The 13,980-nt window shown below is 43.4% G+C and overlaps 1 protein-coding gene across 2 annotated transcripts in view; it reads left to right on the top strand.

The window, feature by feature from the left end:
• Positions 1-13,980, top strand: part of LOC146810319 (ATP-binding cassette sub-family A member 9-like) — a 1,478,308-nt gene that overhangs the window by 759,872 nt on the left and 704,456 nt on the right. For both annotated transcript variants that reach the window (XM_085617315.1, XM_085617314.1), the window contains one exon: positions 6,037-6,174. In XM_085617315.1, coding sequence (XP_085473441.1) covers positions 6,037-6,174 — 138 coding nt within the window. The remainder of the gene's footprint in view (positions 1-6,036; positions 6,175-13,980) is intronic.

Here is a 13,980-nt window from a genome sequence, read left to right as displayed (position 1 = left end):
GTTCAAGCAGAGGCAGTTCTTGTGAATACACTCAGCTACAGCCAGAATTCAGCCCTGGACGTTGGCTGTAATTGAGTCCAAATCTGATGCTGGCCGTCAAGTTCTGGTGTAGAGTTGATAGAAAGTTAACAAGAGAAGCATCTAAACCCATCTTTAGCAAGAATGCCAATATCTTGGCCCCGTTGACCTTGTCAAACGCAGAGGACAAGGACATAAATGCCAGGTGCAGAGGACTGCACCTATTTATGGTAAATTTAGACACCGTTCTAATATGCCTACCCTTTCTCTAATCCCACATTGGCAAGGAGACAAGATGTTGTGAACAAGTGCCCATTCCCAAATTCTGTTAAAAATGACCCTCCCTAAGAATGTAACTGCTGAATCAATTATGTTCATAGATCTATAAAATTTGAGATCAGAACAGCTCTCTTTTTTAGAGACCGGGTTAATTACCAAACTTGACCAAGCGGGAGGAAGATCAGGTGGATCAAGGTTGGTAAATACATTAGAAAGTAACCAGTCAACCCTGCATTTGAGAACATCACTTCGTACCCCGTCTGGTCTAGGAGCTTTACTGGAAGAACTCTAGTTAAGAGTAATAGCAAATTCATCAACTGTAAAACACAACCTACTTATTACCCCATTAACGCTTAAAAAGGAAATGGTAGTACTAATACTTGGAATCGGTCAGTAAATAGTACTGAAATGGTTCACCCACTGATCTCCAGTGACATGACTACTTAGAGAGAAACTAAATTCTGATGTATTCTAAAGTCACTAGCCACTTACCAAAACATATAAGAATTCTTAAGAAAGGCGGTTGCAGTTAAACAATCCCAATTATCTCTACAGATTCCACATTTCCTTTTTGATAGAGTTGCTTTATCGGTACAGTGGGCAAAATCCTTGCGTGAATCCTTGTTTGCACCTGAACAAGAGCTGTCAAACTAGTGATGTGATACTTGGGCTGGTCTGCATGCCGCTCGCTTGAGTAAGGGTGTCCTAATAATATCACATATTATCATAAACTGGGGACCTTAACTTTCTCTAGGCACAATATCTTGCATATATGTCCCAAAATTATCGTTAGTTTTAATTAACCTGTCCAAAAACTCAATAGGAGTAGACAAAGACCAGACTAGCCTGTGCCTATTATGTTGGGTTAGAGGCTGAATAGATATATCCTCTGAAACATGCACACGGTTCAGAGGCAAGGTGAAGGTAGCTACCAAAGGTTTATGATCGCCATACCTAACATCCAATGTCACACTTCACCATTCTCTGGAATATCCCTTGAGTGGTAAACATGTAATCGAATGTAAAACCTCTGCTGTAGAAGGTAGGAATCCTAGTTCACTGTTGGTATTTGGCTTCATGGATGTTAATAAAATCCTGGGCTAGAACATAATGGCCTAATTCAACACCCCTTCGATCAGACAAACCCTGCATAACAATAGCATCACAACAATTAGCAACAAAATCTTTAGTATTAAATTTAGCAATAAAATAACTACAGATAAATATATTACACTCAGATAAAGGTAGATTATACCTGGTCATAAGATTATCAAATATCTTCAAAAGGGTTACAAAATTCTTATTGACTGCACTTGTAAAATCATTATTATAAACATTAACCATAAAAACTAAAACCTATGAACACTAACTGCTTGTAACACTTGAATCACAAAGCTTCTAAAATCCAATAGGACAAATTGTGCTTCAGCCCTTGGTTTGACCCATATAGAGATTAACCACATTTTAGATGCCCAGAATTTGGGGGGGGGCTGCAGGTATGGAATAGCAGGAAAAGCTGTTGCACTGAATAGGGGTAGTAGCCCAGGTTTCCTGCATGATTATAAACTCGTATTGCCCTAGCAGAGAAACCAAATCTGGCTGAGACAGCTTACCATGAATCCCATCAACATTCCAAGATAGGAAGCTAAACACAACCTCAGAGCCCATAGTTGTGAGATCGTGTACCTTCTCTAAATTCATAACACTTGCACTTTTTTCACTTGAGGACCACTTGTCTACAGACAGACTTCAAAGTCAATCAGCCCCTGAAAACCCATCAACGATTGCAAAACTGTTTCAAAGGGGCAGGGTTACTGGTAGGGACAAGCGCAAACCTGGACCAGGAGGAAAAATCGGACCAGAAAGAAAATGCAAAATAAGAGGTTTTTAAAAATAACCTAAGGCAGGGGGAACATATGTGAGTGCTCAGAAAATGAGAAACGAGGCTTAGCTAACATGGTTCACACTACATCTGGAGTTCTAAAATGAACAACACAGTCCCCATTTAGAGCCTTATAGGAGGGCCCAACCCAGTCCACAGTTCTGGCCATTCACTTTTAGTTGCTTTGTGCAATTCTGAATCCCATATGCTTACATAGCCAGTGTAATACCTTACATATCACCTGTACACTTGTGTCCTCTTACCCTGATTTTTAATCAGAACCTTAGTCAGGACTATTACGTACAGACAAGCAGAGGGGAAAAGACTCAATACATCCAGCTTCAAAGCGAAATTATCCTCACAAAAAGCTTGCTGATTAGAACTACCGAAGCCAGCCACACAGAGCTAACAGGAGCGTTCATTGGGACAACTAAGAGGGGGGTTAACAACTGGGGCAGTTGGGGCGCATGAGGCAAGGGGAAGAAGGGGCGTTAGAGTTGCAATAAGCACAAGGAGACAAAACAGAGCCATTTCTCCCAGGAACAGGGGGACAGGAGTGCCCTCAAGAACAATAGGAGAGTCACCAGTGGAAGTGCAATTGGTAGAAGCCACCAAAATGGATTCTATTTTGTTCAACCGATCTAAAAGGGGTTTAAGATTTGCTTTCAAAATTGATTCAAACCTAACACACAGACCATTCATGAAATCAGACTCTCCGAAAACCTCCATCATGTCATGTTTTTATTTAGTCTCTGTGTGCCCTTAGATAAAGTTTCTCCCTATTTTTTCCTTTTAACTGGTGGCTCACTAGGCGATGAGGTTGAGTTCCCCACATTGAATGGACTCCTCCCGGCAGGTTCTTGCACAGTCAAATGAGAGTAGTCTGCAACTACAGGAACACAGGATTTGCCGGATGATATATTGCAAGCAGAAGAGGGACCAGCCCCTTCCAATGACAAGCTTCTCTCAGCAAAAGCAATTTCTTTGGAAATTATATCCACATCACACTCCAGGATTGAATCTACAGTTGTCCCATTAGTAATAGGAACAGAATAACTCACAGTTTTCTTTTTGCCCATGGTGTGATGCACCAAATCCATCCAGTGAGATGGAAAATATAAAATGAAAGGGGTGGTCCAGCCCAATTTTTACTGGTGATGACGGGCTTAGATGTGCATGCTCTTGGCCCAGTCTTCGCTGGACAGGAAGCCGAACGTATTCCACAGAGCAGGGCCTATGTACTAAAGATAGGCACTATGCTCGGAGCAGCCCCTCCTCTCAGGGCCAAAGGCTTGTGCTGCAGGTAGTCCTGACCCAAAAGTGATGCATCCCGTGCAAAGAGGTCAACCAACTGAGGGTAAGCGCCCTGCTTGGTGCAGCCCCTCACTCGGGGGTAAATAATTTTGGTACAAGTAGTCATGGCCTAAAGGAGCCCAGCGAAGCAACCTGTGCAGCAGGGTCTAAGAACTGTAGATAACCATCCTGCATGGCGCTGCCCCACCTCTCAGGGGCAAAGGATTGGGGTACAGGTAGTCTTGGCCCAAAAGAGCCCACCAAAGTGTCCGCATAGTGGGTCCACGAACTGAAGATAAGCGCCCTGCTCAGCACAGCCCCACTTCTCGGGGACAAAGATTTGCGGTACAGGTAGTCCTGGCCAAAAAGAGCGCGCTAAAGCATCCCGCGTTGCTGGGTCCACGAACTGAAGATAAACACCCTTCTCAGCGCAGTCCCACCTTTCAGGGCAAAGGATTGTGGTACATGTAGTCCTGGCCCAAAAGAGTCCAGGTAAGCGTCCCTAATGATTGCTAACTTCTGTTTCAAACAAGAGCAAAGGCACCAATATGCTCGATAATTTACTCCAGTAAGTCCTTGGTCATAGACCTGTTCTTTTACCCAGGAGTTATGCTGATCATATTGATAAACTTTGCATGAAAGCAGTCATAAAAATAATTCCTCAAATAATATTATTGATTGAGTAAATACTTTTAGATTGTGTGTTAATCTACCTCGTATGTATCATGCATTCAGCCCGTCTAAACTGACTTTAATGATTGCAACACTTTCCCGTTTTGTTTGTATATGTACAGTTAGACAGGCTGTGCCTCAAACTGTGTCCAGTATTGGGAATGTGGATGTGTTGCCTCATTTGGAAGAGTATTCTTTGAAAAATGGGTCTTTAGTACTAATTATACTACTAGATGGATCGTCATCAGGATGTTTTCCCTATCATTGGTTCTGTAACACGACAAAGCTTGATTTCTGGCCTTTTCCTCCTTCTATTTCTCAGTCTCTGTGTTGGTGATGTCAAGGCTCTGTGGCATGTTACATGTGTACTGCCACAAAAATAATGAAAGTGATCCTTAAACAGATTCAGGCTGGCACATGGAGGGTATGGCGATCTTACAGCGTGGGAATGATCTGATCCTTCCTTTTCAGACCTTCGATAACTCTGGTTTATTACATGGTGCTGTTCAGTAATCATAAACGGTTATATGAGATGCTAGTAGGCAGGATATTGCCACTTTCTAGGTAGGAGAGGACTTTCCTGCCACTTAATTGGAAATAGATCTGTATGGCCCACAATGTAAATATACAAAATATTTTTAGAACCTCAAACTCACTCAAACCAAATAAAATTTAGTTAAGCAAGGATACCGCTTCGACGTATATTTTATTATATTAAAAAGTATCTAAATTACAGTTACAAATGCAGTTCATTTAGCAGACAAGTGTTTCATCCTAGAAAAGGTTTCATTTTATGTGAATTCATAAGCAACGTGGGTATATTTGTTTAGGGGCATATTTATCAAGCAGTTGCATCACCCTTGTGACTCACAATGGGGTGCTAGGAAAACGCAACTACAAAGTAAGATTTTCAAGCCACGCAAGGCCACCATGCATGACCCCTTCATGGCTTGCTGAATGTAGAGTAATGCAACACAAATTTCTGCATTGCCTTACTGTGCCCCAGGGAGGTGTTCCATGGGTGGAGTGTGGGTGTTCCCACATATCCACCCTTGGATTTTGGCACATTCTCATAGTTATCAACACTGGTAGACCTGGGAATGCAGCAAAAGGCTACTCCTCCCCAAGTGAGGCATAATGAGAAGAAATATCCTTATGTCTCCTTGTTTTCCCTCTTTCTATGTATACTGCATTCTGCAGCACTTTCTATGTGTGTTGCATTCTGCAACACGCATAGAAAGAGGAAATTGCCTCAGATTACTGTTTTTGTGCAGGAAGGTGGCCCTCCCTGCACAAAAACAATTCTGCTTACAATGCAGGAACCCTTGCACCAAGGTACAAGGGTGCCTGCATTGGCGCTAAGGAATACATTGTGCACCAGCAAAGGAAATACAGGAATGCCTCATATAATGTTAAATTCACACAGTGCAGCACAGCAAGCTGGCTTGCTGTGCTACGTGATCATTTTTTTGGATAAATGTGACCCTCAGTTTCAATAAGTTATGCAAAGTCTATACCTTACACATCAAATCCTGTGGAATGAATCTCTGCAGTAGCAACTTCTAGGCTTTGCTTACAAGTGTGAGAAGCTAACCTTCTTTGCTTTTCAGGGAGACACTTGCTAAGCTCGTTCATCATAGTTTCAGCAGAATGGGCATCAGACATTAAACATAGACTTTGCAACTGCAGAAGTTTATACCAAGAAAGAGAATTCCAATAAGAGCTCTGGTTAAAGTAAAACGGAATACTTGGACAGTTGTACCATTTGAAGTTGAATTGTGTCTAGTGGTGACTTGTTAAATCACAAACATTGTGTAGATCTGTTGCTCGTAGACATGTACAAATCATGACTGTTGAGCTAATGTTTAATGAGAATATTTTTCTTCCTACAGAGCTACAGGTTTTCTCTGCTTACCAACATCCGGTCTGTTAATGGTTTTCCAGTTCTAACAAACATTATTAGCAACGCATTTTTAAGAAGCTTCAATTCCACTGAACATATCCGGGTTTGGAGTAATTTGTTTATAGAGGTGAGTAAAATGTATAACAGCAACAATACAAATAGAAGTAATAATAATATGTTGTCATGTGCTTTAGGCTTGTCCTTTCATTTGTACCCCTTTGTACATACATTTGTCCCATCCACACGACAACAACAATTCTAAAAAGGTGACCTTTTACCTAATAGCTTGCTCCTGTCTCTTCAACACCAGGCTCTTAGTCTTCTATTAGAATCACTGAACCTGACATACATAAACATGTCCCCAAGCACAGCAATTATTAATATAAGCCAGCTGTGCATGATCACACTTGTTTAGAAAAGCATTGGTGATTGTTTTCAAAATATTTATGATTGTTTTCAAAACATCCATGATTGTTTTGAAAACATATCTATTCTAGAAAAACCTTGGAGTGACCACTTTAGTATAAAAGACCCTCACTCCCCCCTACAAATCAGAGGAGAATTCCTTCCAAGCTGAGATGGGGTCCTGCATGCCGAATCTTCGACACGCAGCGGTCTGACATCTCTTGCGGGCTGTCATCCTCGACGCAGAGACGGGGTCTTTCGTTCTAAACCATCAAGTGAAGGGGCTGGTTCTTCCCTAGCGGCTTCTTGGCTACAAATACACATATCTATATGCATATACACCTACACATACAGGCTAGGCTAGGTACATCTAGGCAAAATACTTAGGACGCGCATTTTAGGAATGTGCAAATGCTAATGTTTTTGTCTGAACTGCTTCTGTTCATCTTATTAGCAATATGGTAGAAATGTATCTACTATTTTCTATATTTGTACTAGCAATCTCTTTCATATGCTTCTCATTGAAATGTCCTAATCACCATCCTGTGTATTTTCTGAGAGTAAGCAAACATGAGTATCTGAGTGAAAAGTACTGTACTGTTTTCCACGATCCCTGAGGAATCAGGGTTGTCAAGTTCAGTGGTTTCCAGAGACTACCTGTAGGAGAGTAGGATGTGCCTCTTATGGTTACCCCCACTTTTTGCGGATGTTTCACTGTTTTTCGACCTTAGTCTGGCTGGGGCCCTGCTATTCAGGACCCCAGCCTAGCTGCTTCCTCTCTAAATTGATTCCTAGTACCTTAGGTACACCACAGATTGGATTCTGAGGTGCCCTTATAAGTCCCTAGTATATGGTATACTATGTACCCAGGGCATAGGTACCCCAGAGGCCTACCAGGGGCTGAAGCATGTATTATGCTACCCCTGGTAAGCCCTCCAAAATGACACCACAGGTCTGCTACTGCAGCCTGGGTAAGGTGGTGCATGCACCCCCTACAGAGATATAGGTTCACTATATCTCACCTAACACTGCACATAGAAACCTATCAGCCACCCCTATGGCAGGCCTTATCAATCCTGAAGGCAGGGTGCTTGGTTATGTGTGAGAGGGTGCCCAGGTATGAGCTGAGCCCCTCTGCAGCCTTCGGAATCTATCCACCGGGGTTGTCAGTAGTGCAGCCTGACCATATACTCTTAAGTGCATTATAACTAAAACGGTTAATGCTAACTTTGGACTGGCGGCACGGAAACATGTCGTGTTTGGTGTCAACCACCATGGAATCATACCCCCACATTAATGCCTGGTGTTGTAATATGATCCCACCCTTCTAGAGGGAGAGACATGACAGCACCGGTATACCCGGTACTAGTTTAACAGAGCCCTGGCATCACAAAATGGATGCTGCAGCCGCAGACACGGGTCTGGCCTCCTGCTGCTGACCGAAACTCTGGCAGGGGAGGCCTGGACAATAGGTTTCCTGTCACAGGGAGTTTTAACCACCTCCCAGACAGGCCTTAGAGGATTAGAGCTGGGTGGGAGCACTCCAAGAGTGCTTTGAAGTCTACATTGGGGGAACATTTGGTGTCCCTGTGCATAGTCCAGTTCAAACCGGCTGCAGGGGCTACCAGACCCTTCTCTGGCATGAAACTGGACAAAGGAAATGGGTGTAGCCACCCCTCTTTCCAAACCCTTCCATAGGTGGGTCCCCTGAGTTAGTCCAACCCCTTTCTTAGGTATAAGTAAGGAACCCCTAGCAACAGGACTTTAGATATCCCTGGACGAAACTCTGCAACTGAATCATGGAACTTCGATGCTCTACTCAAGACTAGAGGACTAAAGAAATCTCCCTTTGGGTCAAGGTGTTTCTCCACTGCTTGGCAGGCACCAACAAAGCAATTGCCGGCCTGCATCTCTGAAGCTCCCACCGGACTCCAAATTATCTGCAGCCCAGGAAGAGGATTTCCAGACTTCTCAGAGGCCGACCCGAGTCCTCAGCAAAGCTGAGACCCGCAGCCCTCGTGAGTAATGTGAAACGGGAATTCCTGGTCACCGTGCACATTTGCAAGTGCATTAACTTCTCGACGTCTCTTGAAGTTGTGCTTTGGGTACTTGTAGCCCAAGCTCCGAGCACCTTTTGCACAGAAGATTGTGAGCCTACACTCCATGAGTCTTCCGTGAGCCTGATTCTTGCATTTCTGCTCAAGGCTCCTTCGCGATCCCTGGTCCGTCATCTGGGGGGTTCCTGTGAGGGCAACTCTGATTTTCCTTGGGCTTTTCTGGTTGCTCCAGAATTGCACTGACTCCCCATCACGTGGTGAGTCCTTCAGACCTTGCTGGTCTGCACTAAAGCATCTTTCGCCTTCCTGCGTGGGTTACTGTTGCCAAGGTTTGTTGTATCCAATCCGGGCACCAACGCTCCAGCACTTGACATCCTTCGTGGGACAGCTCAAATCCAGCTCCTGGTCATCCTCGACGCCTCCTGGTCCTCGTGGGTGAAGAGTCAAGCTTCACCTCCTTCACCCTGAAATCACCCGACATCGGTGGGAATTCGTCTATCGTGCCCCTGGTCAATGGCTAGTGACTCAGACTCTGTACCCTCTGCTTTCAGGTTCTTCTCATACTCAATCCAGGCTTGGATCTATTCGGACACTTCGCATCTTCCCAGCAGCAGCACTTCTTCGCCAGCTTCCATTGAAAACGACGACGCGACCCGACACCATTTGACACCTATGCACCCGGCTTCCCTGGGTGAGGTAACTCGAGTACTCCGGTGCTCCCGCGGGTGTTGACCCTAGAACTTCCTAAGTCCAAAAGGGTTTGGTCCTAGCTCATCTCTAGGTGTCCCTAATCTTTAAAAATCTAACAGCGACTTTTCCCATAGAAGCTAACAGGAGCTCGCGGCTGTGTTCTCACACAGCACACGGCCCCCGTGGATCTCCAGTGTCACTACCTTGGGTGGTTCCTTGGGGTCCCAGAGATTCTACAGGCTCTAGGCCTTGTGTCCAGTTAAGTCGTGGTTCTTATACCACTATTTCAGTATATGGTTTGGCTCGCCCCTAGGGCCTAACTTGTATTTGTGCTATTTTACTGTAATATTTGAAGTGTAACTTAGGTGTTTGGATCTCTAGCCTCATAAAGAGACTATTAGGGTGTGTTTAGTAATAAATACATTTATTTTATATATATATACCTGGTGTGGTTGCCTTTCATTTAGCCATTCAAGAGATTATAGACTGGTAAAACAAGCTGCTTTACATTCCTTCAAGACAGCCTGAAGGCTGCTCTCCATAGCTACCACTAGGATAGCTTTCAATTTAGGTTGTCTTTAACCTATCATCAATAAGGGGTTGTTTGGACTGGTGCAAGGTGCCCACTATAACTAGTGGACAGCATATACTATCAACTTCTCACACTCTCTACACTACTGTAGAATACAGGTGGGTGGTAGTGGCACTGTAGAGCTAACTGATCTAACGGCTGACTCATCCTGTGGGGTGTACGGAAGCTGTTGGGACACCAAGCCCTCAGTTTAGGTTATCCAAAATGCGCAGGTCCTGGGGGACTCCTAGGAACTACACGACAATGTGTTCTAATGCACTTCATATCACACTTCTGCCGTACTAAGAACTGCAAATAAGACATGATATTGTTATCAAAATCATGCACAATTGCTAGTTGTAGCTGGTATTTATTTGGATGTGTACTAAAAGCCATTACATAACTCATCAATAAAATGTTTACAGTTGAAGATGTATATGATCCCTAAAACTAGGAAAAGGAAAAAAGCAAATTATACCAGTTGTCCATTAGTATCTTTTTCTAAATTGTTCTCCGCTGGGCCTGAAGACAGAAACTAGAAACTTGTTAGCACGGTGGAGTGCCCCAAGAAAAAATCATTTCCTTTCAGCTGGCTGTATACATTTTGCAAACATCACCACCAGTTTCGGATATTTGTCTCTCTGTATCATTGCAATGGCGTCTCTGCATTAATCGATTCTGTAAGTTTCTAATAATGGCCCTGTAAGTGTCTGTGCTGTATTTGTATTCAGTGAACTGAGCCAACAGCGAGCAGAGCGCCGTACAGGGTCAACAGCAATGGTGCAGTCGGTGAGAAAGTGGAGAGGTAGATGCGTTTGTGTAGTAGAAGCACACCATAGTGTAGTGTTCTTTAAGCCGGTATCTCTCTCCTTCCTAATTTGGGGCTGAGTTGTGACGGTCCTAATGGATACAGTGATATTGTTCTTGAACCTGAGTGAATAAAGGAACAAGGTCTTTCCCCCCCTATTTGTTTTTACTTTAGTGCCTCCACTCTCATGCTGTTCTGGGTGCAGGTATGCCAAAAGCCACCATAGATACTCAGCTTGTCAGCTAGATAGGTGAGTGTGCTGGTCGTTTTTGCTTTCTAAATGATGCCGCTGGTTTTTAGATGGTGTGTGCCGGCGTTGCGGTCCATCAGGTTGGCGGTGATCTCAATATATGACTTCATGCAAGTACTTTTGTATGTAGGATGCCCTGAGGAGGGTAATGCGAATTCCAGGAGGCCATGATACAGGGCATTGCCATAACTAAGGTGTGGAAACTATGAGGGCTGTAACAGCAGTTCTGAAATCGCTTTCTGGAAGAATTGATTTCACTTCGTTTAGTACAGAAAGGTGGTACCAGCCCACATAGTTTCTTGCCAATGTGTTCCTTCAGAAAGAGGTTGTTGTATGTGGTCAATTCCAGTAAATTAACTGCGGGTAAACTCTGGGTTTCAAAGACATCATGATGCATTTTGTTAAGCCAGGTATGTATGTGTTCTAAGTCTATAAGTCCTTGCTCTTATAATCACAAAGTTTAATTCGCCATGCAAGTTGATTGATTCCAGCATGTTCGAACTTCCAGATGACAGTGATATATAATCTTGGATGCAAAAACCTGATCTTAGGTTTACCTGAGATTTTGATAGATAGAGTTTTGGACATATTAATGCCTACATCCTCAGGCTGGCAAGGCAGGCTTAAGTTTTCAGCTTCCAAATGTAGAAACGAAGGAGGAGAGAGTAAGAGAAGACAGAAAAAAGACACAACAGAACATGGCACCCCCACTCATCACTGCCCCATAGGTCTCATGCAAGTCTCAAAACCCACTCACCTGCCCTAAGGTTGCTCTTTCACAACTGTCAGAGCTTGCAGAATCAAATCGAATTCCTTCGAAATACTTCAATAGAAGACCCTCACCCACTTCATATGCTTCTCCCCTATCTTTTAAAGTTAGTTTTCTCAAGCCAGGACCTCTTACACTCTAAAGATCCAGTCTTGCCAGAAGGGTATTTTATCAGTTCCCCATCTTGCCAGACCACAGTGCCCACTGCTGTACTTATTTGTTTCACTGTGAGCATTCTCTGTGATTTTTAGGCCGAGATTCAGCTCGCAAGCGCTGTCTCCAAGACCTGCTGTCATCAATAATACCACTCTATTGCTGCTTGCTACTTACCATTGGTTCAACTCCTGCGTCGCTCTCCTTTGCTGCCTCCTAACTGGTACAGGCAGCGATACATCACGTCTGTTGTTCAGTAGAGGACCGGCTAAGTACAGTGCTGTTGCACTTGCAGAGCTTTCCTGTTGTTTTAAGAGAACTATTTTTGTTGTAGCTTTCTGCCTATTGCTTTTCCACCTAGTGTTGCTTCTTTAATTTTTTCTCACGCTGGCCATCTAAGTCGAAACCCTGCTAGCTGGAACCAGCAGACTTCTCTCAGCCGCTCGTTTGCCTTATTTGGGTGCTCGCCTCTTGCAGACGGGCCTCAGAGTGTTTTATTGTTAACGATTTTACTCACTTCATTTGAAAATCTTACATTTCTCACATTAGTTTGACGTTGCACACTCGAGATGCACAAAATTATCGTTGGAATTATAGGCCTTTCATTTTTGCAAGGGTGTAGCTGACAGAGGGACAGAGGGACAGTTCAGTTATGGTGCTTAAGTTACAGCAGCGGTGAGGACTGTAGCAGAGTCCGATTATCTTTTTATGACAACTGCACCAACATTTAATTGTTTCTCATCCAAAATTGCAGAAAAAGGCCCCTCTCTTCTGTGGATGTTTCCATTGTTTTACATGTCAATGAGCTGTCGAGGTCCATTGTCTGCAAGCTTTTCTCCAGATCCCTTTTGCGGCAGTGAGTTGTGACATTCACTCATGATCAGCACTTTTAATGTCTTTGTTGTTTGCTGCACCTCAGAAGTGTATCTTTTCTTTCATCTCCTTTCCAGTCGTACACAATGAAACAGTTGCACCCTGTTGTGGGGATTTTCTGCTGGATTTCGAACAGTGGGGTTTCTTTCTCCTCTCTTCTGCACCTCACAATAAGACTGAGTGTCTGGTGCTCACTGCATGGACCAATCTGACAGGTTGTTTTGTTCTTAAGAAGTCAATAAAAATGCAAACTTTTCACTCGAACCCTTGGCATGCTCTTTCTTCAGTGTTTTCCCTGACGTCTTATGCTATATATCTGTTTGTGTTTTTACTTTCCAGAGTTTTATATAGCACAAACTTGACCCGAATCCAATCAGGTATCAGAGCGCTTTACATAGCACCAGTTACTTTACATGAGGAGACACATTCATTTTTTGTCAGGAACGGGAGATTACGTGATTTGCCCAGAATCACAGGATGTTCAGCGTCGTTACCGAGACTCGAACCCAGTTCCTCACGTCCGAGGTCGAGCGCCCTAGCCGTTAGGCCAACTCCCTCTCCTCTTTTAAGTATAATCCTTGCTATTAAATTCAGGCATGGGATCATCAAGCACTTAAAATGGGAGATGCAACTGGCAGTGGGGCTGCTTTCATACTGCCGGACTCGGCAGCCTGCACAAGCCAGGGCAGGTTATTGGCAACTACAGCCAGATCTAATTGACAGAGACCAAAACTGAAGGTTGGCGGGAACCGGTGATATTGACACACATTGCGCCAGTTCCAGTCTTCCAATCAAGGTCAATTTTTAGATTCTGAGCATGAAGGTTTTAAAGGCTTTTGAGAAAGAATGGTATTTGAATTATTACCAGGTCTGTTCAAGCAAGTGTTCTGTATTTTGCAGTGTTTCATCGAGCTAAAAAAACAAGAATAATGGAGGTACAGACTAATATTTCTCAGAACAACATTCATCACAATAGGTTAGCACACATTGTTTTTGTAGTCATTGGGTTTTAGGCATGTTGTTTTATGCGTTAGCCAACACGACCAGCAGCCAACTCATCAGTGATAGAGCAAGGACACCTGGTTGATGCGTGGAGTGAAAACATTTAATGTGATCCTTATCAGCTGTTTTCCTTATTATACTTTATAAAATATATGTGTACCGCGCCATTGTGGTCTTTTTAAAACCATACTATTTACTGCTTAATTTTTGCAATCCACTTTGCAGCAACACAAGTCATATTTTTTAGTAACTTGTGATCCTTTGATTTACACATTTTTTGTTGTTGTTAAAATCCTCAGATTATGCTGCAAATAATGAACTATATGGCAAATATAGCAAAGCCATAATTATGTGA

Source organism: Triturus cristatus, chromosome 7 (genome assembly GCF_964204655.1).
Source record: "Triturus cristatus chromosome 7, aTriCri1.1, whole genome shotgun sequence".
Taxonomy (NCBI): domain Eukaryota; kingdom Metazoa; phylum Chordata; class Amphibia; order Caudata; family Salamandridae; genus Triturus; species Triturus cristatus.
The sequence above is the reverse complement of the archived record's forward strand: the minus strand, read 5'-3'. Positions and strand labels throughout refer to the sequence as shown.